The sequence below is a fragment of the Ailuropoda melanoleuca genome, chromosome 2 (genome assembly GCF_002007445.2).
Source record: "Ailuropoda melanoleuca isolate Jingjing chromosome 2, ASM200744v2, whole genome shotgun sequence".
Lineage (NCBI taxonomy): Eukaryota > Metazoa > Chordata > Mammalia > Carnivora > Ursidae > Ailuropoda > Ailuropoda melanoleuca.
In genome coordinates this window covers 37,278,592-37,302,478 of record NC_048219.1, presented here as the reverse complement: position 1 = coordinate 37,302,478, position 23,887 = coordinate 37,278,592, and the positions used below count along the sequence as shown (strand labels likewise).

Here is a 23,887-nt window from a genome sequence, read left to right as displayed (position 1 = left end):
CAGTAATCTTAAATGCAAGTAAATTGATGAGAAAGTAAATTAAAACAAATAGCTAGTCAATAAATGGTGCTCCTACAAAATCCCATATGAGAATGCCATTTCAAGAAATGGATGTTATATGGAATTTCTGTTTGTAAAACTCACTGATATTTAACAATTTACCATTTTTAAAACTTCCTAGATGCTTTTTTAAAAAATTTAAACAAAAGTGGCAAAATAATGCAATGCCACTAAAAAAATCATTAGCAGTGTAATTAGCAATTTAGAGTACCATTATCCAACTTGTTCTATACAGAATGCAGCTGTGACTGTAATTCTGCATCTGTTTCTTTGGTCAGAATGGTATTTTGGTAGATGAGTAGTCCAGCTTGAAATGAAATACTGTTCTTTCCTGCCCCCAAACTGTTCTTTGGGAGACAGTAACATTATTTGAATAACAGAGACTGGCCATTTAGGAATTCATCCTCTTCATGAAATACAATTGTCATCATGGCAGGCTTACAATCCATTTTTACTTCATATTAGGATATGTCAAGGTAGCCAGTGCCACAGCTAATATCCTATATTAGAAAAATACATTGTTATGTTTGGCCCAATTCTGTATCTTTAAACCAAGGGGACTTAGTTTGACTTAGCTTAGTATCATATGGCCACTCCATGCTAACTGCAGGTTCCTAGCATCTAGCCTGGGCCGTTCTTCAGCCTTTCTCTTCTATTTTCTGACCTATTTCTGGTAATTTCTGCTTTTGTAATCTTGCCTCATTATTTGTTGGCAGCTCTATATTCACATCTTAGAACTGGCAGCTTTCATTCTGGTGCTAAGACTAGGATTCTCTCCATTGCTACATTTATGCTTCCATCCATTCCAGTAACAACTTAGCCCTAAAGCAGCCTGGCTCCACAAGTCCACCCACGTGGCAATGAGGCTGCCTTAGCCCATGCAAAGGATAATCAGACATTCAAGACATACCTATAATTCCAGGAGTACCTAATTGCTGGAAAACTGCAGAGGAACTAGTAGTTAACTTTATGGTCATTTTGCCTTACCAATATGATACTGAAGTAAGACTGATATCCACAGAAAGGAGATGGCCTTTACATACCAGTTGGTTAAAGTGGAGCCTATTCATTCTAATCTACTGCTAGTTCCTCTCCCAGAGATGTTCAAAAACTCCCAAATCCCAGTGTTCCCAAAGCAGCTACAGACCTTCATGGAAATTAATGCTCCATGATGTTAGAGCAAGTCTGCAAAAGTCATTTTCCTTATGAGTCCCCTTATGGACAAAACAGAGGTATGAATCATCCCCTGTGACCTTCCTTTAATATCTGGAATGTATACTACAAGTACCATCATTTGCTGAACCTCCCAAATTGTTGAGGGGTAGTGAGGAGTAAAGAATGTTCCAGTTTTTCATCACCTACAATATTTGAGCTGCTCAAGTTATTGTCCTCCAAGCACTGTTTTTAGATGAATTTTCAGAAAGGAAGATGAATTTATTACAAACTGCTGCCAGTGGCAGTTCAGATGAATTTATAGGGACAACTAGCTACCTAATCATGTATATAGTCTCGTTCAGGCCACCTCAGGGAAGGAATGGAAGAAACAGATGCTACAGGTAGGAGGGGAAGGAGCATACTTCCTACCAAGGCTAACTCAGTAGGCTTGCTGCTAGAAGGAATAGCAGTGCAAGTTAGGGAAGGTGGGGGAGGTGTGCTAATTTAGGCACGGATGCCAGCTAGATTACTCCCTTACTATTGGTAGGACATTTCTGATTATTCCTAGGGCCTAAACTTGTCTTATCTCTCTGAGACAAGGCTTCTGCCAACTCCTGAAATTAGAAAGAACTTTGAATGTTAGGGCATTAGGAAATTTTGTAGCTCTTATTCTGCAGTCCTACTTACTGATTTGGTTCAAATCTACTTCCCTCTCTCCCTCCCTCTCCTTCCCTTCTTTCTTCCTTCCCCTTTTATTACAGAAATTTTCAAACATAAACAAAATAGAATAATACAATGAACTTCCATGTTCAACGATTATTAACATTTTGCTAGTTTTGCTTCGTGTGTGTGTGTGTGTATGTGTGTATACATATACGTGTGTGCGTATCTGTATATTTTTTTCCTGGCATGTTTTACAAATCCCAGACATGTCATTTCATCAGAAAATTCTTCAGTATGTATTTCTAACAGATAATGACTTTTTTTCATAACCACAGTGCCATTATCATCCTTACAAAACTAATACTAATTCCTTAATAATATCTTCTACACAGTCCATATTCATATTTCCATGGTTGTTTCAAAATGTCCTTTTATAGTTGGCTTATTAAAGTCAGGATCCAAACAAGGCTTATAAATTGTAATCTTTCTTATATATCCTAAGTTTTTTTAAATCTTGTTAAACTTCACCTTTTTTTGTTTTTGTTTTTTTGGTTTTTTTTTTAACTGAGGTATCTGTTTTGTAAGTATGTTCCACATTCTGGAATTAATTGATTTGTTTCTTGTGGTGTCCATCAAATGATTTCTCTATTCTTCAAATTTCCTGTAGAACTGGTGGTTAAAGGTAGAGGCTTGATTAGATTCTGATTCAAATTTTTGATAAGAATACCTCATAGGTAGTGTGTGTAGTTCCTATTGCATCCCCTCAAGAGTACAGAATGATCTGATTTTTGGGTTTGGCCGTTAATCAGCCTGATCCACCCATAATAATAAAATTCCTCATTAATCTTTCTTCAGTGGTTTTTTTTTTCATTGATGATTATTTCCTAGATCCTTTATTTCATTACAGTGAAATAAACACTATAGTGTTGTTGGGTTTTTTTTACCTTTTTATTATGAAGAATTTCAAACAGAGAGACAAAGGTAACGCACTACCTATTCATTACCCAGCTTTGATAATTATTAACACAAAGCTAATCTTAGTTCACTTATACTCCCATATATACTTTAGTACCCCATATTAGATTATTTTGAAACAAATCTGAAATATCATCCATAAATATTTCAATAATTATTTTTAAAAGATAAAGACTTTTTTAAAACTATAATAGTATTTCTCAGAATTGATAATTCCTTAACCATCAAATGGATAGTCTTTGTTCATATCTTCCAATTATCTCATGTATTTTCTAATAGTTTTCTTTTTTAAATCTCAGCATTTTTTATTGAGATATAATTCATATAACATTGATCATTTTAAAGTATACACCAGTAGTTTATAGTATACTCAGTATGTCGAACAACCATCACCACTATCCAATTCCAGAACATTTTTTTTTTTAAGATTTTATTTATTTATTTGACAGAGAGAGAGTCAGTGAGAGAGGGAACACAAGCAGGGGGAGTGGGAGAGGGAGAAGCAGGCTTCCCACTGAGCAGGGAGCCCGACGCAGGGCTTGATCCCAGAATGCTGGGATGATGACCTGAGCTGAAGGCAGACGCCTAATGACTGAGCCACCCAGGTGCCCCAATTCCAGAACATTTTTATCATACCCCCCCCAAAAAAATCCCATGTCTCTTAGCAGTTAAGTGGTGCTAATTTCCTTCTCTTCTCATCCCCTGGCAACTAATTTACTTGCTGTCTCTATGGAGTTACTCATCCTAGATATTGCATGTAAATGGAATCATACAATATTGTGGCCTTTCGTGACTGGCTTCTTTCATAACATTTGCATGTTTCATCAATGTTGTTGTATGTAACAGTACTTTACTCCTTTTTGTAGCTTAATCATGTTTCAGTTTTCTTGATTATGTGTCTCATCCTTCTCCTGAAAGTAAGCTGGCTTTCTCTGAGTTTGGGGCCTGCTGGGCTTTCAGTGGATATGAGGCCATCATCTGGCTGATGCTGTGATAGAAGTGGCACTTCTTGGACAGGAATAGTATGCATTCCCTGGCTTAATGGCCTAGATGTTCAGTTGTAGCACCAGTCTCATTTGCATCTGTGCGTCTGCATGTTCTTCCCCTTTGGCCACCTCTCACTCCCAATACTGGATACCCCACCAGGTCTGGGGACACAGATTCTAGGCCATTGGCAGACTTCTTAAAGGTGAACTCCACTGCCTTGCCCTCCTTCCTTCAAGCTCAGAAGCCCTCCATGTCATGTAGGCATTAATATTCTAGTGATATGCTAGATTGGGTGAGGAAACTAAAATTCAGAGTAGGTTGTATACCCACAATAGCACACACAGCTAGGACACAGCAAAACTATTACATGAGCCCAGTCTTCCTTCCATATAACACAGCTGTTTTTCCTGTAGTATAATTACTTAAACACTTTATGAATCTTCATTCTATTTGGCAAAATCTAATTTCTAATACTCTTTTTGGTTCATATTATCTTAACAGTTGACTAAATTTATGAAATGTTTTTATTTTTTTTAAAGATTTATTTATTTGAGGGGGGAGAAGGAGCAAATGGAGAGGGAGAGAGAGAATCCCAAGCAGACTCCGCACTGAGCAAGGAGCCCAATGTAGGTCTCAATCCCACAACTCCAGGATTATATCCTGAGCCAAACTCACAAGTTGGACCCTTAACCAACTGAGCCACCCAGGTGCCCATGAAATGCTTTTAAATATTGGGTTGATTTAATAGGAACAAAGAAAGTCTTTTAAATATCCATATGGATAAAAAAATAATCTCTATCTTTATCTCACTTGTTACACAAAAATTAATTCAAGAAGTGTCATGGGCATAAAGTAAAAGCTAAAAGCATCAAGCTTCAAGAAGGAAATATAAGATATTATCTTTGAGACTTAAAGTAGGCAAAATTTCATACAACAGAAAAGGTACTAACTATAGAAGATAAGGTTAATAAGGTAGACTTTATCAAAATTAGAAATTTTTGCTCCTCAAGAGACATGATTAAGAAAATGAATAGGAAAGTCAGGGATTGAGAAGAAAATATGCCATGCATCTATCTGACAAAAGACTTGTGTCTATAATATATAAAAAAAAATAATAATAAGACAGTACAATAAAAATGTACAAAAACTTGAACCAACATGTCACAAAAAAATATTTAAATGGACAGTTAACACATGAAAAAGTGTTCAACATCATTTATCATTGGAAATACAAATGAAACCCACAAATGGATACCATTCCCACCCACTAAATAGCAAAACAGAATGACTTTAAAAAAAACAACAGCACTAGGGGCTCCTGGCTGGCTCAAGTTTTAGAACTTGTAACTCTTGATCTCAGGGTCCTGAGTTCCAGCTCTATGTTGGGAGTAGAGATTACTTTAAAAAAAAAAAAAAAAAAAAAGCACGAGGGGGCACCTGGGTGGCTCAATCATTTCAGTGTCTGCCTTTGGCTCAGGTCATGGTCTTGGGGTCTGGGGATTGAGCCCTGTGTTGGGCTCCCACTCAGTGGGGAGTCTGCTTCTCCTTCTCTTTCTCCCTCCCCCCCCTCAATCGTGCTCTTCCTCTCAAATAAATAAATAAATCTAAAAAAACAAACATGAGAATGACTAAAACAGTGCAAAAGATTGATAAGGATGTGGAGCAGCTGGAACTCTCTTTTACTGATGGGAATTTAAAATGACACAAATACTTTGGAGAACTCTAGCTTTTATTTTATATAGAGAGTATAAATCTCTGTCTATCCTATAACCTAGCAATTCTATTCCTAGCTTTCCCAAAGAAATAAAATGATATATCCACAAAAGACCTGTACAAGAATTTTTTTTTAACTTATTTATTTATTCTAGAGAGAGAAAGCATGCTTGTGAGTGGAGGGAGTGGAGAAAGAATCTCAAGCAGACTTCCAGCTGAGTCTGTGGAGCGTGACCTGGGCTGGATTTCATGACTCATGAGATCATGACCTGAGCTGAAATCCGCAGTCAAGGCTTAACTGACTGAGCCACCCAGGCGTCCCAACATATACAAGAATGTTTTTAGCAACTTAATTCATAATAGCCCCAAACTGGAAATATTCCAACTCTCTTTCAATCAGACAATGGAAAAACAAATTATGGTATATTTATTCAAAGGAGCACTATTCAGCAATAAAAAGGAACACACTACTACCACATACAGCAATGTAGATGATCTCAAAAACATGTTGAACAAGAGAAACCAAAACCAAAAGTTACATAATTAATTTATATGAAGTTCAAGGGTAGGCAGAGGTACCTATGATTATAGGAATTAGAAAGTGGTTGCCTATGGGCTAGAAAGTAGAAATTGGGTGGAAGGGTGTACAGGGAAACCGGAGATGGTTGAAATGTTCTATATCTTGTGTGGTAGTTACATCAGAGTATACAATTGTCAGACCTCCTCAAGCTGAACACTTAAGATCCGTGCATTTTAATGTATGTAAATCATGCTTTAATAAACAGACAAAAATATATTTGAGGTGGAATTCACTTTATATTCTGAAAAATATGAGGATATATGAAGGAATGATGGGAAACAGCCATGAAAATATTTCATTAAATCTTGAGAGTTACATGCAAGAGAGTTACAGAATAGTGTTATCTTTAATATTAAAATTAACATTTTAGGGGCACCTGTACGGCACAGTCAGTTAAGTGTGCGATTTTTGGTTTTGGCTCAGGTCATGCTGTCAGGGTTGTAGGATCGAGCCTTGCATCGGGCTCTGCACTCAGTGCGGAGTCTACTTAAAGATTCTCTCGGGGCACCTGGGTGGCTCAGCCGTTAAGCGTCTTCCTTTGGCTCAGGTCATGATCCCAGGGTCCTGGGATTGAGCCCCACATCGGGCTCCCTGCTCAGCAGGCAGCCTGCTTCTCCCTCTCCCACTCACCTTGCTTGTGTTCCCTCTCTTGCTGTCTCTCTCTGTCGAATAAATAAATAAAATCTTTTAAAAAAATAGTATTTTCATATTTTTAAATTGTGGAACAATAATGAATACAAATAGAAACACCAGTATATCAACTTTTTTAGCCAGTGTTTTATTTTTCCTATTAAAATTTTTTATCAAAAGAAAATTTATATGTTATTAAATCCACAGATCTTGAGTGTACAATCCAATGAGTTTTAACAAATGTATACCCCTGTGTATCAAACACCCAATCAAGAAATAGAACATTTCTATAACCATAGATCTAATATATTGGTTATATTCTTTCTCCGCTATCCCTGTGAGATCAATGAGATTAGTGCAAAATGCTTTTGCTTCCACAAATATATTACAAATAACAACAAAACCCCAACATTATTAGAACCATTAAGGATGATAATCATGGTAGCTGATAAGAAGTTAGTTGATCTCTAGGACTATTCTGAGAACCCTATGCCCAAATTGTGAAAAGTGCCTGAGACAGCTAGTATTTAGAGTATTTTAATATAAATTCCATAATAGTACTAGTAATCTATAATAGTGTCTTAGGTAAGACATTCCAATGACCTAATTAACCAGTGTAAGTTTATAAAAATTTATCTCCCTTTAGTTGCCCTAATTTTGTTTCTGGCTATCCAAATATCTACAGTACCTGTGTTTTAAATATTTCACTGATAGCATGGGGTAGTACTTCATAATAATAATAGCAGATCCTTTCCATTATATTTCATCCCGAAAGAACCCTTAGTTAGTACTTTCTTGACTGTTTATAATAGGTAAAAATCAATGCAATACAGACACCTTTTTGGTAGAATATGCTTTAAGCAAAGTGAGAAAGCAAGCTACAATTTGTGAAAGATATTGAAGGAGAATGTCATCTATATTTGAAATTATGAAGCGAACATTCATTTCTTTTTTTAGATAGAAAAATCAATGCCCAAATTTTAGTTTTGCTAGTATACAAGGTTTGACCACTTTACAAAAAGTACAGTGGTGTTTGGGCTGATCATTAGTCTTTTTTAATAGTGGCATTAAATATCTCTAAGTTTAGAGTCACTGAATATTATAAGCAGTTATAAATTATTATACAATTGTGACTTACTGATTTCTCTGTCCCTAATTTTATTCACATCCTGAATTCCTTCCCTTCTCTAGCCAAATCTAGTCTTCTCACTTTTTCTTCCTCTGTTTTCTAAAGGATCTGGTAGCTAGCACTCCTCACTGCTGAGTGGAAAGAGTGCCGGACTTCTCAATTAGTAGCTCAGTCTTCCCTGAAATCCCAGTCTTAACTTCCTGGTATGGGTTAGATAGGTTCTAGGATCACTTTTAAGCATCTTCAGGGTTTTAAAGTTAGAGGACCTTGATAAAACTTTGAGAGGGAAAAAAATCTTAGAGAAGAAGATTATTCCTTTGCGTATATCCGTAGTCAGGTATATTGTTTTATTTACTGAAGAACATTTAGTGGGATAGTAGGGGGAGGTAGATTTTCATTTTTTCCTCTTTGTATAGTAATTGTAGACAGACATTTTTCCTCTTAACTAACAGAGATGGCCAAAAAAAGAAAGCAGAAGAGAAGCCTCAGTATTTTTCCCCTCCTCTCCCCTGTTCCAAGAAGTTTCAGTATTTTAAGGTGAGGGGGAAAAGAAATACACACACATACACACACACACACACAAACAGATGTATTTTATGAAAGCTTGAAAATGGTTTTCAAGGAGAAATGTATGATCTATAGTTGTAATGTTTAGATATTTGGCAATTGGAAAAAATAATTTTTTGGTAAATAGGAAAGCAGATTGACATAAATGTACATTAGTGTAGTGACTTCCATTTCTTGTACATACACAGTGAAATAGTTCTGGGCAATAAATTCTTGGAAAGGTAGGGTAAGATTGGATAAATGTCATAGTTTATGACTGAATACATATAAACAGGTGAAAACTCAAGATGGAAAGGTAATAATAACCACCTGATAAAGAGACTTAAAACCTTTTCACCCTACAAAAAAGATTGCTTTAGAGTTATAACTTGATATTATAGTTTGATTTTTAAAAAAAATATTGGTTACATTTGTGGCTACTATGGATACATAAAATAAAGAATGGAAAGCCTTCTGTTTCCCCAATATGAAAAAGTATTTTTCATTTAAAACCTTAACTGTTAAAAAAAAAAATTGATGCTATAGATTCTGGAACTAATACCAAGATTATTGAAAAGGGTGACACAGCCACTATTTCTGCCAGGATGTCTTAGAAATAAAGAATCATTGACAATGGAGAATTATATAACTATTTCAAGTCAGCTACCACACTAAAATTTAATTCTACAATGTTAATAACATCATAAGCCTTCAGACCTTTTTTTTATCCCCCAAATCCAGCCTATGCCGTCTGTAGCACCTCTAAATTTCAGGTTTTTCATACCTTTCATTTTTGCTTATCTAAGCCTTACCTACTTCCTCCTCCTAAGAATCCTTCTGTAAAATTACTGCAGCCCACTTTGATTTTTCCCTTTCCTCTTAATTTTTGTAGCACCCGGGGCGCCTGGGTTGCATAGCGGTTAGGCGTCTGCCTTCGGCTCAGGGCGTGATCCTGGCGTTACGGGATCGAGCCCCACATCAGGCTCCTCTGATATGAGCCTGTCTTCCTCTCCCACTCCCCTGCTTGTGTTCCCTCTCTCGCTGGCTGTCTCTATCTCTGTCGAATGAATAAATAAAATCTTAAAAAAAAAAAAAAATTTTTTTGTAGCACCCATACTACCGTTACGACCTCTTCTCTGCTGTTTATGAGGCCAGAACAATTTGTTCTCTTTCTTTGTACACATTAGTTAGTAAGCGCTGGGTGATCAGTAGGCATTACAGAAAACAGTTTAAAAGAAATTCAGAGCAAGCAATTAATAGTGTGATAATGGATTTTTGGAGGAAGTGGATCATAAATGGGACCTAACCCAAAGAAAGATTTGATCCTGGGGAAGGGAAGAAAGGGCATTCCAGCCTAGGATCACAGAATGAGCTGAGGCCCAAATGTGTATAATCTAAGTGACTGGTACCACAGGTGTCATTTCATATTAGATGAATGAACTAATGAACAAATGAATGAATTCAGAGTGGCTTGGCCAAGGTTACTGGATTGTCCTTTCACATCATTCATTCATTACACATTTTTGAGTTCTAGGGTACAAAGATGAAGAAATATTTATTTTTAGGAATTCAGATTTTAATGGGGCAGACAGAAATGTAAAAAATTATTAAGATAATTTTTAATTTTATTGGAGACAGTAGTCTCCAATATTAGAGGTATGCACAAGGTGTGTAGGAACCCACAGGAGAGGATAGGAGGATATCCTGTAGGATAGGCCGAATTCTCAAGGGCCTTAAGTGTTATACTCAATTGTTTGAACATTACTTTGGTTATTCCTAAGACAAGTCACTGTGTCAGAGCAACTTTTTGAAGGTGTAGGAATGCACATACACCTTCTAGGATTTTCTTGTGGGTTTTACTACGAGAAACTTCTGAGAGCTTCCTTGGCCTAGCCCCATAATTATACTTAAGGTTCAGCAGACAGCAAACATCAGGATATAACTGGAAGAGTTAGCCATCTCTAAAATGTTTGGAAATACCATCTCAGAAGGTAGTAAACCTTTAATATTAAATTTTCACAAATATCAAATTGAGATGCCCTAAACAGTGTAGAGACCTGAAATATCCACAAAACTTGAAAGAATCATGTTCATTTTGGAGGTGATAATTGAGTATATTTAAAATCTGAAAAGAAAGAGCAAGGAAAATAATATCGGTTTGAATTTTAGAAGTTTTAAAAGGCATTCTCAAAGAACTAAACATAAGTATTTTTGTCTCAAATTAATATTTATTTTCAGTCATTTGATTCTTCAAAAATCACGAGGAGGAAAAGTATTACAACTTATTCTCCAACAACTGGAACTTGTCAAATGAGCCCATTTGCTTCTCCTGCAAGCTCTAAAGAACAGGAGCACAAAAATGAACCATCAAATGGTTAGTTGAACATTCTTTTCCATTTATTGTAATATTTTTCTAGTTACTGGTTAAATCAGAATTTTTATTTAATAATATATGGATCTTCCTGCAGCTGATTTCTTTCTTTTTTCTTGAGGAATTCAACATAAAGAAGGCTAGAATATAGGTACTACTTTGGACATAAATGTAAACTTTCTAGGCACTTATTTTAAAATGCTACTGTAGACTTTGTTCCCTTACTATCCCATCCATTAAATAGAAATTATGGTCTGACTGCTTTCAGCTACTATCAATTATAATGGTTACAGATATACCCCTTAACAAGCTATTCATCATGTGCATAAATTAAAGGGCATATAATTCAGGTACTGCTGTACCGTAGTTTAAGAGAGATACTTCCAAATGTTATTTTTATTCTTGTTGTCCATTTAGTTTTATCCACATTTCGTTTATCTTTATATAGCTTGCTTTTTTTTATTATATTTCATTCCCTTCTTTTCCTTTACTATCTTAAATGCATTTGCCAAAAAATCTGTAGAGTTTTCCACTGGAGAATAACCTAATTTTAATATGAAATTCTTTATTTTAAAATATTGTTAGTTTAATTTTGACCATGCATATTTCTTGTTCTCTTGTAGTTTATTGCTAAAATATTTATTTAAAAGATATATGAATCTATATTTCATAGGTTTAATTTTTAATATTACAATAGGTCATGAATCAGTGACATGTCAGGTTTCTATAATATAAAATTCTAAGTAGGCTCAAATTTAATAAAATATATTTTAGATGTGCTGTGATTAGCCTAATTCATATTTTATTGTTTAACATTTATTGAGTGCTAAGAATATACTAGAAGCTACACAGAAACAAATCTCATTTTACCTAATTTGTTGTAATGAAACCCATAATGAGATCTTAAACTTTCGAATGACTTTTATTTTACTCTAATCAAACGCTTTTTATCTTAAAGCTATTACTATTAGGTTTGCTTTCACAAAAATATATGAAGATGTATACATTTTCTTCAAGCTCTATCTGTTTTTAATACACTTAATATATCTTTTGTTTAAAATTAAAAATTAGTGCCTTAGAGATGGCACATCTCTATACTGAAATATGAATAGATTTTAAATGGATACATATTCAATTTCCATATTGAAATTAAATATGGACTTAAGGGAACATTCCTTTTGCCCATAAAAAGATTGGTCACATGATTCCAGTTGACATTTAAGTGGATAATTATCACAGATTATAGTACTAAGTAAGCTCTTTTTAAAAAAGCCATATAGCAAGGGTTCCTCGGATACTGGTAATATTCTATTTTTTAACTTATATAGTGGTTATACTGGTTCATTAAACTGTACTTATATATGTTTCATATACTCTTTGATATATATATCTCACATACAAAAGTCTCAACATAGGAGAATTCTCTAGGATCTTATATTATGTTATTTGTAATCATTACATTGCTTGTCCTAATATGTCATCTTATACATGTTTTAGAAATAATTAAGCCTGAAGTAATTTAAGTTCCAAATGATCTCATAACTTCTATTAACAATTCTCAGTTTTTAAATATTGTACAAAACATAAGATGCAACTTAAATAAGCACTTTTATTTAAATAGCATTTTCAAGAGCATTTTAAGCACAGTTCACTTCCCATCACACTTAGGAAATAATTCAAAACCTTATAATGACTTTTAAGGCCGTACATCATCAAATACCTGACCACCTCGTCTATCCTTTTCTACTACCCTCCCGTGTTTATGCTACTTTAACAACTCTTACTTTCTTGATATTCATCAATCATGCCAAACCCCTTCCTGCCACAAGGTCATTGCACTTACGGGTCTCAGCCTGAATTCCTCCTGGAATACTCTTCCTCTAGGTATTTATATGTACTTTCTATATGCATTTGAACTGTGTACTATGTGAACAGCTGATTTAATACTATATTTAAATACATTTGCACTTATAAAAGAAAGAAAAATCTGTTTCTAAATCTTCCGGAACTCTACTTAGACTCTACATGTGGCCCAAAAACGGGGTGAGTGATTCCAGTTTATACTTTTGAGAGAGATGTATTTATTTACTTATCATCATGTATATTTCTCATTGTTATGTACATTTGTGTGTGTTGTCATTATTTTGCTGCCCTCCCTTACCCCTTAGCAAATTTCTCCAAACTATTTTGCTTTTCAGTAAAGAGGAAGGATGCATCAGACTTATTATTTAATAATTAAAGTAGAAAGATAAACAACAAATTTGCATAGTCAAAGAGAGTATTTGTGAATTAGACAATAGGTCTGTAAAAACAACCAGACTGTAGCAATGTAATAACACAGAGATAAAGAAATGGAGAATATGATAAAATTATAAAGAAAAATGATAAATAGAATAAGAAGCTCCAACATATGTCAAATAGGAGTTCCACAAGGAGGAAATAAGGAGAATGGGCTGAGGCAATATTCTAAGATAAAAGGACTATCAATTTTTCATGATTTCAATTTCACGGTTAAGGAAAGAAAGTTTCCAGGTTGTAGTAGCATGCTTAGTCTGAGCAGGATGAATGAAAGCAAATCCACACCTAGTCATATCATGGTAAAACTGCAAACTGTCAAAGACAAAGAGAAAATTTTAAAGTCCACCAGAGAAAAGACATATAACCCACAAGGGAATGACAGACTGATAGTAGACTTTTTATCTATATGAACAGACTTCAGCAGGAAGTAGAATAATACCAACTGAAAATCACAGCTGAATTTTTTTACTCAGGAAGTGAAGATGAAATAAAAAATTTTTCAGACAAATTCGGAGAGACTTTACCATTCACAGATACCCCCTGAAGGATTACTAAAAAAATATACTTGTAGAAGTAAATTGAGCCTCAGGTAAAGGAATAGAATGTGAAGAGCAATGGTGAAAAAATAAATTAGCAAACATGTTGGTAAATTTAATTATAAATCTATAAATCTAATTTCAAAAATGTGACTACAAATTCTGTTGACTATAATGCAAAAGACAAACAATTTGAGGTGGGGTTAAAACAAATAATAGACTATAATAGCATGGAATACTGATGAGGGAGCAGGAAGAAGCTAAAGTGTTTTAAGATTCTTATAATTATTAGGGAGCAGAAGAACATCTGTTAACTGACTTTATAATTGTTGTGTGTTTTTTTTTTTTCATTTACTGACCTGTTAAATGGGGAAAATAATAGTATCTACCTCAGGATTGTTGTGAGAATTAAATAAGTAATACACAAAAAGCACGCAGAATGGTGCCTCACATGTAGTAAGTTTTCAATATGTATTTAGCTGTTTTAATTACTATCATTATTTAGGCTTTAAGAAAAGACATAGGATGATTAAATGTAAAGGGATAGAAAAAACAAAGCTAATATTAATTTTAAAAAAATTAATAGCTGGTATAAGAATATTAATATAGACCAAAATAGACTTGAAGGCAAAAAAGCCTTATTGAAGATATAGGAATCTATACAGTGAGAGAAAGAAAAAGTCACCACTAGAAAAAGAATCCTGAAACTATGTGCATTTAAAACAAAAACAAAACATAATGAAATAGGACAAGATTATAAGAAGAGACTCACAAATCCTTAATTATAGTAAATTTTAAAGTACCTCTTTCAGAAATTGATGAAATAGATAAAAACTTAGGAAGGATATAAACAGTTTGAACATAGCTAGCAAGCATGATCAAATGAGCTGTGGTCAAACAAGTGTAATACCCAACACATAATAAAGCATGACCTAGAACTTTTACAAAAATATAACAATTTAGGGGCTCCTGGGTGGCTCAGTCGTTAAGTGTCTGCCTTCTCCTCAGGGCATGATCCCAGAGTCCTGGGATCAAGCCCCACATCAGGCTCCTCCGCTGGGAGCCTGCTTCTTCCTCTCCCACTCCCCCTGCCTGTGTTCCCTCTCTCACTGGCTGTCTCTCTGTCAAATAAATAAAAATAAAATCTTAAAATATATATATATATATCTCCCTCCAATTTGGAGTCACAAAGAAGTCTCAACGTATAAAATTGCTGTCACATTCTCTGACCAAAATTTTGTGAATTTAGGAATCAATAAAAAAAGGCAGCCCTTTAAAAATTTTAGCCCGCATGTTTGGAAACCTAGAACCTTCTAAATAATTTATTGTTCAGAAAAATCGTAATGGAAAGTATAAAACATTTAGAATTGAATGATAATGACAACAAAAAACTTACAGAAAAACTTTACACCTAAATACTGCATTATACTAAAATAGTTCTTAGTGGAAATTTTATACTTAAAAATGCATATATTTAGAAAGGAAGAATGATTGAAAACTAATAAGCCAAGCTTTCAACTCAGAAGGATGGAAAAAGAATAGAATGAACCCCAAAAAATACAAGAAAGGAAATAGTAAAATATATAAAGTATTAAATAGAAATAAATTATTAAATAGAAAACAAGGCAATGACAAAGAAAAGCAACAAAATCAAAAGCTTGTTCTTTGAAAAGACTAATCAAATGGTAGACCTCTGGCAAGACTGATTTCTTTTTAAGTGGGAGAAGGAACAGACAATATGTATTTCAAAAGAGCTGATAAATTACTATCAGCTTAAATATATGATGAGAAGTTTGAGATATATGAGCCAAATGCTTCTTAATGTGGTCCACAATCTAATTTGGATGAAAGATTTTAAAACTTACCATTCTGCTTCTCAAATATTAATGTATTAGTAGCTAAAAAGCAATTCCAATTTTCTCATTGATACCTTTCTGTTCAATAATATAGGTAAAATATTTTTAAGAATATTACATTTCTTCCATGGGACTCAATAAAGGTATTTTGAATTTTAAAAAAGTAACCATTAACATTGTTATTTTTCATGAACTGGTGCTCTGAGGAGGTTATTCATTCTCCACTCTTGTTTAATAATAATTTGGTTAATTAAAAGAATAACATGATTTCAGGGTGCCTCAGTGGCACAGTAGGCTGGGTGTTGGACTCAGTTTCCACTCAGGTGGTGATCTCAGGGTTGTGAGATCGAGCCTCGCCTTAGGCTCCCTGCTCAGCCCAGAGTCTGCTTGGGTGTCTCTCTCCCTCTCCCTCTGCACCCCACCTCCCCACTCTCACCTGCTCGCTCTCTCTCAAATAAATAAATACATCTTTTTTAAAAAAGAATAACATGATTTCATTTGCCTCTTAGCCTACAGGCTCCAACTTGATCTGGCAATAACTCTTTTGGAAAAAAGATACTAACCAGTGTGTAACACCTTGGACAAATCACGTGAACCTCTCTGCGTCAAGGTTTTCTTCATCTCATGCCTTTTGGTTTGGGACCAAATGATGTGTACGATGTAGCCTATCTGTAGACTTTATGTATCTAGAAGCAGTATGATACCAGCCTAAAACTGTTTAAAGAAGCATAGCATCCTGGTTAAGAGAACAATCTTAGTAGCCAGATGCCTGGGTTTAGATCCTGACTCTGCCACTTACTAGCTTTAGGGCCTTGGATAAATTATGTGGCCATTGATTGTACTTCTAAACATCATGATCTGTTGAAAGTTATCTTCATTAGTTAGAGAAGAGGCTCCCTAAGGCTTCCTGGAAAGTCCAAATACAGTTTTGAATGTAGCCCAGATTCAGTGATGGTACATTTTTCACCAGTGTTTTGTGAAACTGGTGAATCACATACACAACTGTTTGTTATACATAACCTAGCAAGAAAAAGTCCATATAGAATCTGCCCCATTTGCTGTATGTTAATTGCTAATAAAATGAAATGAAAATCAAGGAAGTAATTATTAAGTAACTGGAATCTCTTTTCTTTTTTGTTCTTTTTTTAGGGGAAGGGATGAAGGGGCAGAGGGAGAGGGAGTGAGAGAATCTCAAGCCATGGAGCCCAATGCAGGGCTCCATCTCATAACCCTGAATTCATGACCTGAACCAAAATCAAGAAAAGTGAATGCTTAACCAACTGAGCCACCAAGGCACCCCAGTAACTGGAATACTCCTAATGATATATTAGAGTCCAAACGGTCTCTGATAACTGATCCAAGTATTATTCTTAGAGATACTAAAACTCCTCCTATTTAACAATTGGAAAGTATATTAGAAACATAAGTCCTTCCACGAGAAGATTGAGATTCATGCTATCAATTACATTTTATAGAATAAGATATCTGATCCCTTTACAATAATAAAAATGTTTTCAGCAGGCATTGAACACGTGGTGAAAGTTCAAATAAAGCATTCTTTTACTATTTCTCCTAACTTTATTGACTGATGGTGCTAAAATGTGAAAATTAATTACAAGTTAAAGGAACAAAGAAATTTCAATATTTAATTGTGGAGCTTTATTGAATGCAGACAGCATAGCACAATATTCAGGAAATTAGTATTAACCTTTAGGCAAAGATTTTCTGAAAATAAAGTTTAATGTGTATCAGGGGATTTCATATCCAGCTTGATTTTTTTTTAAGAGATGGATTTTAATAGACTTTTTCCTTAGAGGTCTCTAAAATCATAAATAAAATATTGTTACTATTTTTCCCTTAATCCTTTGTTAAATAAACTCTTGCTATTTGGAATTTAAGGATATAGACAACTCAAATAATGAAAAGTTAGTAAACAATAGAGATAAGTAGTACTTTAGCAAGATCTCTAAATCACAAGTCTTTCTCTTTTTAGAATTAAAGACTATTTTGAGATAGTTTAGTTATGATATAGTTGTTTTTGGGTTTTTGTTTTTGTTTTTGTTTTGAGAGAAGCCATAAAATCCAAAGTAACAATGAGGGAAATTATTGTTTATGTTTCAGAATCTACTTAGTGAAATTATAAATATCAGCGAACAGAAAATATACTTTAAATAAGCTTTTCCCCTAGTGATAGGAGCAAGTAAGAGTAATGGAATAAAAATTAAGTGAAGAAAAAAGTGTAAACCAGCACTGGAAAGTCTGCTCCAGACAGTACATTAATATGTTAATAAATTACATTTTAAAATTTAGAGAAATTGCCTTTGTGTTATTTGTGTACTCCATTTCATCTAGAAGTGTTGGATCCTCCTGCAGTATTACATAGAGCTCTACTTTCCATACAGGTAGATAGAGAGCATTTGGACTGTGGCTCATCTGAACTGAGATGTGCTAGAGGTGTAAAATATACACCAGGTATCGTTTGATACCTGTGTGAAAAAGAGACTATGAATGATCTCACTAATAATTTTATGTGTTAAAATTATAGTATTTTGAGTATATTGGGTTAAATGAAATAATAAAATTTATTTCATCTGTTTTTCATTTGTGAACAATAAGGACGTTGAGTTAAGTAATAGTTCCTGTGCCAGTTGTTGAACAAATAGAACAACATAAAAATACATAGTATAAAGAGGTTGTCACCAATTATACATTTAAAAAAATGATCTCTCTGGACTTAATTTTCATTAGTAGTAAAACATTGGATTATTCATTCATTTGCTTGCTTATTCATTCAATAAACATTTATTAAAGGCCAGTATATGTAAGACATTAAGAATCTTCTTGCTGATATGTCCTCAAATACTTATTATACATCACATATTTTAAAGTATAAGATGTCCTATACTATGAAGTACAGGAGAACCAACAAGTAAACTGAGAGCTCATAAAACAGTTATCTTATCTGTTGGGGCGCCTGGGTGGCACAGCGGTTGGGCGTCTGCCTTCGGCTCAGGGCGTGATCCCGGCGTTGTGGGATCGAGCCCCACATCAGGCTTCTCCGATGGGCGCCTGCTTCTTCCTCTCCCACTCCCCCTGCTCGTGTTCCCTCTCTCACTGGCTGTCTCTCTCTCTGTCAGGTAAATAAATTAAATCTTTAAAAAAAAAAAACAATTATCCATTTGACCATTAATAAGTGCAAACATCATATTCTACTAGAGCTATAAAATCTAATTTACCTTTCAACCCCACACACAGGATCTTTCCAAGAATTAACTAAATCATTATGCATTTTTTTCAATATGCATTTAAAGTCAGGTACATTAATCAAATTCGTTTTACTGTAACATCACTAGAAACTCACTGTCTTGTAGATATACGTATCACCAACCTCTTGTTAACTTTGAGGCAAAAAAAAGGGGTGAAGTAATACAAACTGGAAACTTTAAGATGACATTCTTTATTAAAATATTTGTTGAAAGTATCCTTTACCTAGTAAAGATTGTTTTTTTCTATATAAAGTCATCATGAATAAAAAATTGGGATATTGGGAAATAAAAAAAAAACAAAATAGCTATTGAAAAGTTATTCATAATAGTGATTTTTTTTCCATAGAAAATTCCAGGATACTTTTTCTTTTCCTACTTCCCTTTCATTAGTTTACCTTTTTATGTTCTATTTAAACTTTAGTGATCTAAATTTTATTTAAAATACAATTTTCCCCTTAACTTTAAGTTCTTCTTTTTACCTCATGTATATAGGAAAGAGGAAAAAATTGAGTCACCTCAATTTAACCGAAAGGAAGGAACCTACAACAAAAGACAATGATGAGTAAGTTTGTTGTTTTGAAATAATAAACACATGTGTCTTGAAAGAAAAGGGTCATATTTCTTAAAGTAATAATTTAAGAGAAATAATTTATTTGCAAAAATTAAAAAATAGTTTATACCTGAGTTGAAGTGTTCTTTTTTAAAGAAGTAAAATATTTTGTGATGTGTTTTGCAGTGTTCATGTGATCATGGTATGTGATATCTTAATTTTTTTAATTATTTCTTTATCTGAGAGAAAGAGAGAGTGCAAGTGGGATGAGAGAGGGAAAGAGAGAATCTCAAGCAGAGACCCCACTAAGTGCAGAGCCCCATGCAGGACCATGAGATAATGACCTGAGAGAAAGCCAAGAGTTGGACACTTAACTGACAGAGCCACTCAGGCGCCCCTGTGATATCTTAATTTTAATACTCATTGAGCATGGTTTCCCAGCCCATGAATTAGAGACCAGCTTAAGGTAAAACTGAGGAAGAAAATGCCCTTTTTAGATTTTATATGGATGGGAAACTAATCTGTTGTCTGGGAACATAGTGCCTAACAAATAGCTGGTTCAAAAGCTAGGAACACAGTGAAGCCAGCAGATTAAGAGTTCCAGAGGAACCCAGGAGGCTTATATGCTAGCACCCAACTCTTTCCATATTGGCCAGCCAATGCTGCCTTGAATGAAGATATCATCTACAAAAATCTACTTCCCATATATATTTTGGAAAGAATAGTTAGATCTATCCACTGAGGCTGGAAAATTGAATTAACCAGAATGGGGGGTTAAATTTTTGAAGCAGTTCATGTGTTCAGCTCATTTACCCTTTCAGCTAGATCATCTGTGTGTCACACAATATGATGGGTGGGTAAAGATGAAGAAAATGGAAGTTTCTACCCATTGAGAGCTTATGGTCTTATGTTGTAAGTTAATATACCTTTCCAAACTTAGAAATCGGTTATAGGTTATGTTTTAAAATGTTTTTTTAAATCATTTGAGTGGAATTCAGAGTACATTTACCATACAAATAGTGTTATAACTTGTGGTTATAACCCCAGAAGTCTATTTTTTTCATAATGTAGCTGAACTATAGTATTAGTCAGTACTAGTCTAGATTTAAATATACAAATATTGAATGCCATTTAGAGTACAGCAGGGACAAAGGGAAGAGTTTTGCAAAGAAATTTCTTTGTTTGGCATCTCCTACATATATCATCATACCCCCTTTATCTGCTTTTACTAGATGCTTTTCCTAGCCACATCCCCCAGCTCCAAATATTTTCATGTGCCCTGTCCCACAAATATTTTTGTTGTAAATTACAACTCCTTCCTTCTCCTACGCAAAGTTCCCATTTCCTCAGTGAAACCAATCTCAACTAGATGTTAAGAGGAAAGCATTCTTGGGGTTCCTGTGTGGCTCAGTTGGTTAAGCGTCCAACTCCTTGTTTCAGCTTAGGTCATGATCTCGGTGTCGTGAGACTGAGCCCTGCATCGGGCTCCGTTCAGCATGGAGTCTGCTTCAGATTTTTTCTCCTGCCTCCTCTGCTTCTGCCCCCACTCATGCTCTCTCTTTCTAAAATAAATAAATAAATATCTTTCCCTCAAAAAGGGAAAGCATTCTCTTTTTGTTTAACTTATATAATGTATTTTAAAATTGGCAATATATACACACAGAAAAATAAATTGTACAAAAGAACATACAGTGAAAGCAAGTGGCAAGTAACAATTTTTGAAGCATGTGTAATCTTATATTTGAAAGCAGATACCTGGGTGTTATATAAGACTGATGAATCACTGAACTCTGTCTCTGAAACTAATACGCTATATGTTAATTGAATTTAAATTTTAAAAATTAAAAATTAAAAAAAATGAAAGCAGATACCTGCTAAACCAAATGAATTTCTGATATAATTATATGAAGTGTAACAAACCTAGGAATAAAAGTAAACAGTGAAGGAGGAAATGTTTTTTGAGCAACAGTGATACCACGTAAGCAAGCCAAACTTATCCTTGTTTTCCCCCCAGTCAGCTCCACATAAGCTATTCTAACTTTTTGTAATTTCTTCTCTTATTCTTCTGAACCCATCGATTTGCTAACAGCTCCAGATTTTTAACAACAGCTCTCATAGCAGTGAGCTTTCAAGTAGCAAGGGAACAAGAACCTTTGTTATGGTTCACTTAGGAATTTGCCTGTATTTATTTAATTTCTCTCAATATTTATTTCTAAAGATCCCTATTATTTATCTCACTCCATGACTTGATACTGGAGTTAGTGAGCTTAAGGACAGGCCAAGATATTTTACAATAGATAAAAATTATGGCTTGCTGATTGTTTTTTTCAACTCATTATAAAATTACTCAATCCTAGTCAATAAAGCCATTTTACTAGCTGTAGTAATGAGTTCTTCATTTGTTCCATTTGTTTAGATTTCTTTTTTATTATCTTGTAAAGCCATTCTAAAGACTTGGTTTTTGAAAATCTGAAATTAAATTGAACATTTCACATTTGTACATCAGTTTTAAATGATCGTAGCATTTTATATTTTGTTTTGGCAATTGTATAGGTTGGGGCTGTCCAGAGAACAGAACCAATTGCAGATACATATATATGTAATAATAATAATAATATAGAAAGTAATAAAATATACCATGAAATGATAATAAAATGGCATTTATGTGATTGTTTTTAATAATTAAAATGATTGGAGTGCCTGGGTGGCTCAGTTGGTTAAGTGTCCAACTCTTGATTTCACCCCAGGTCATGATCTGGGATCATGCCCATTAGCTCCGTGCTCAGCAGGGAGTCTGCTGGAGATTCTCTCTCTCCCCGTCTCTTTGCCCCTCCCCCTACTTGCACGCAGACGCATGTTCTCTCTCTAATAAATCTTTAAAAAAATAATTAAAATGTATTGATAATGAGTTATATATATACTTGCATATATAGATAGATTGATTATGAAGAATTGGCTCATGCAGTTAGGCTAAGTTCCACGATCTACCATCCGCAAGCATGAAACCCAAGAAAGCCAGTGGTGTAATTCAAGTTCAAGTCCAAAGGCCTGACAAGCAGGGGAGCTGATGGTGTAAATCCCAGTTCAAGAGCAGAAGAGTAATGTCCCAATTCAAACAGGCCAGCAGGATAAGTTGCCTGGGTGGCTTAGTGAGACTAGGGTCCAACTCTTGATTTCAGCTCAGGTCATGTTCTCAGGGTCATGAGATTGAGCACCATGCTGGCTGTGGAGCCTGCTTGAAATTCTGTCTCTCCCGTTCCCCCTGTCCAGCTCCCCCACTGCCCCGCTCACTCTCTTGCTCTCTAAAAAATAATAGAAATTTAAAAATTAAAAATAAATTTAAAAAAATAAACAGGCAGACAGGGAGCCAATCCTTCCTTCCTCCACATTTTGTTCTGTTCAGCCCCTCAATGAATTAAATGATGCCCACCTACAGTGGGAAGGTAGTCTACCCTACTAAGTCTGTTACTACTAAGGTGGTTATACAATGGTGATTTTTTTTTTTAAGATTTTTATTTATTTATTCGACAGAGATAGAGACAGCCAGCGAGAGAGGGAACACAAGCAGGGGAAGTGGGAGAGGAAAAAGCAGGCTCATAGCGGAGGAGCCTGACGTGGGGCTCGATCCCATAACGCCGGGATCACACCCTGAGCCGAAGGCAGATGCTTAACTGCTGTGCCACCCAGGCGCCCCTACAATGGTGATTTTCTAACTCCATCATTCCTTCTATTGGTTGGCCTTTTGAAAATTCCCGAGTTCTCGGGGCACCTGGGTGGCTCAGCCATTAAGTGTCTGCCTTTGGCTCAGGTCATGATCCCAGGGTCCTGGGATCAAGCCCTGCATCGGGCTCTCTGCTCAGTGGGAAGCCTGCTTCTCCCTCTCACACTCCCCTTGCTTGTGCTCCCTCTCTTGCTGTCTCTCTCTGTCAAATAAATAAAAAAAAAAAAACTCTTTAAAAAAAATAAGTAAATAAAATAAAATTCCTGAGTTCATAGTGATAAAGGGTTTTTCATTGCCTTCCCCCTTTCCATATTTGCACCCCTTCTCAGAGTCAGTAGATCTTTGGCTCCTTAATACATCAATATATTTTCACATTTGCTTAATCTTACCACGAGCACAAAATAGTTTCAGAATTCCTGCACTCATTGCACTATTAAAAACAAGCTTGCAGGGGTGCCTGGGTGGCGCAGTCGTTAAGCGTCTGCCTTCGGCTCAGGGCATGATCCCAGCGTTCTGGGATCGAGCCCCACATCAGGCTCCTCCGCTAGGAGCCTGCTTCTTCCTCTCCCACTCCCCCTTCTTGTGTTCCCTCTCTCGCTGGCTGTCTCTGTCAAATAAATAAATAAAAAATCTTAAAAAAAAAAAAAAAAACAAGCTTGCAAAGCAGTCAAGATTTGTTTGCAGTCTTTTTAAAGTCTTTAATTTGACAGCATGTAGTCAGATTACTGTGTTCAAAACTACTTAGATTAATTCTCTTTTGTTGTTGTTTTCTGTTTTAATTCCAGTATAGTTAACAGGGCTGTATTAGTTTCAGGTGTACAATATAGTGATTCAATAATTCTAAACATTAC

General features: G+C 35.0%; 1 protein-coding gene across 5 annotated transcripts in view; it reads left to right on the top strand.

Annotated features, from left to right (window-relative positions):
• ITGB3BP (integrin subunit beta 3 binding protein) overlaps positions 1 to 23,887 on the top strand; it is a 64,271-nt gene that overhangs the window by 20,153 nt on the left and 20,231 nt on the right. For all 5 annotated transcript variants that reach the window (XM_034653613.1, XM_034653612.1, XM_034653611.1 and 2 more), the window contains exons 3-4: positions 10,677 to 10,812; positions 19,258 to 19,327. In XM_034653613.1, the coding sequence (XP_034509504.1) occupies positions 10,677 to 10,812; positions 19,258 to 19,327 (206 nt within the window). The remainder of the gene's footprint in view (positions 1 to 10,676; positions 10,813 to 19,257; positions 19,328 to 23,887) is intronic.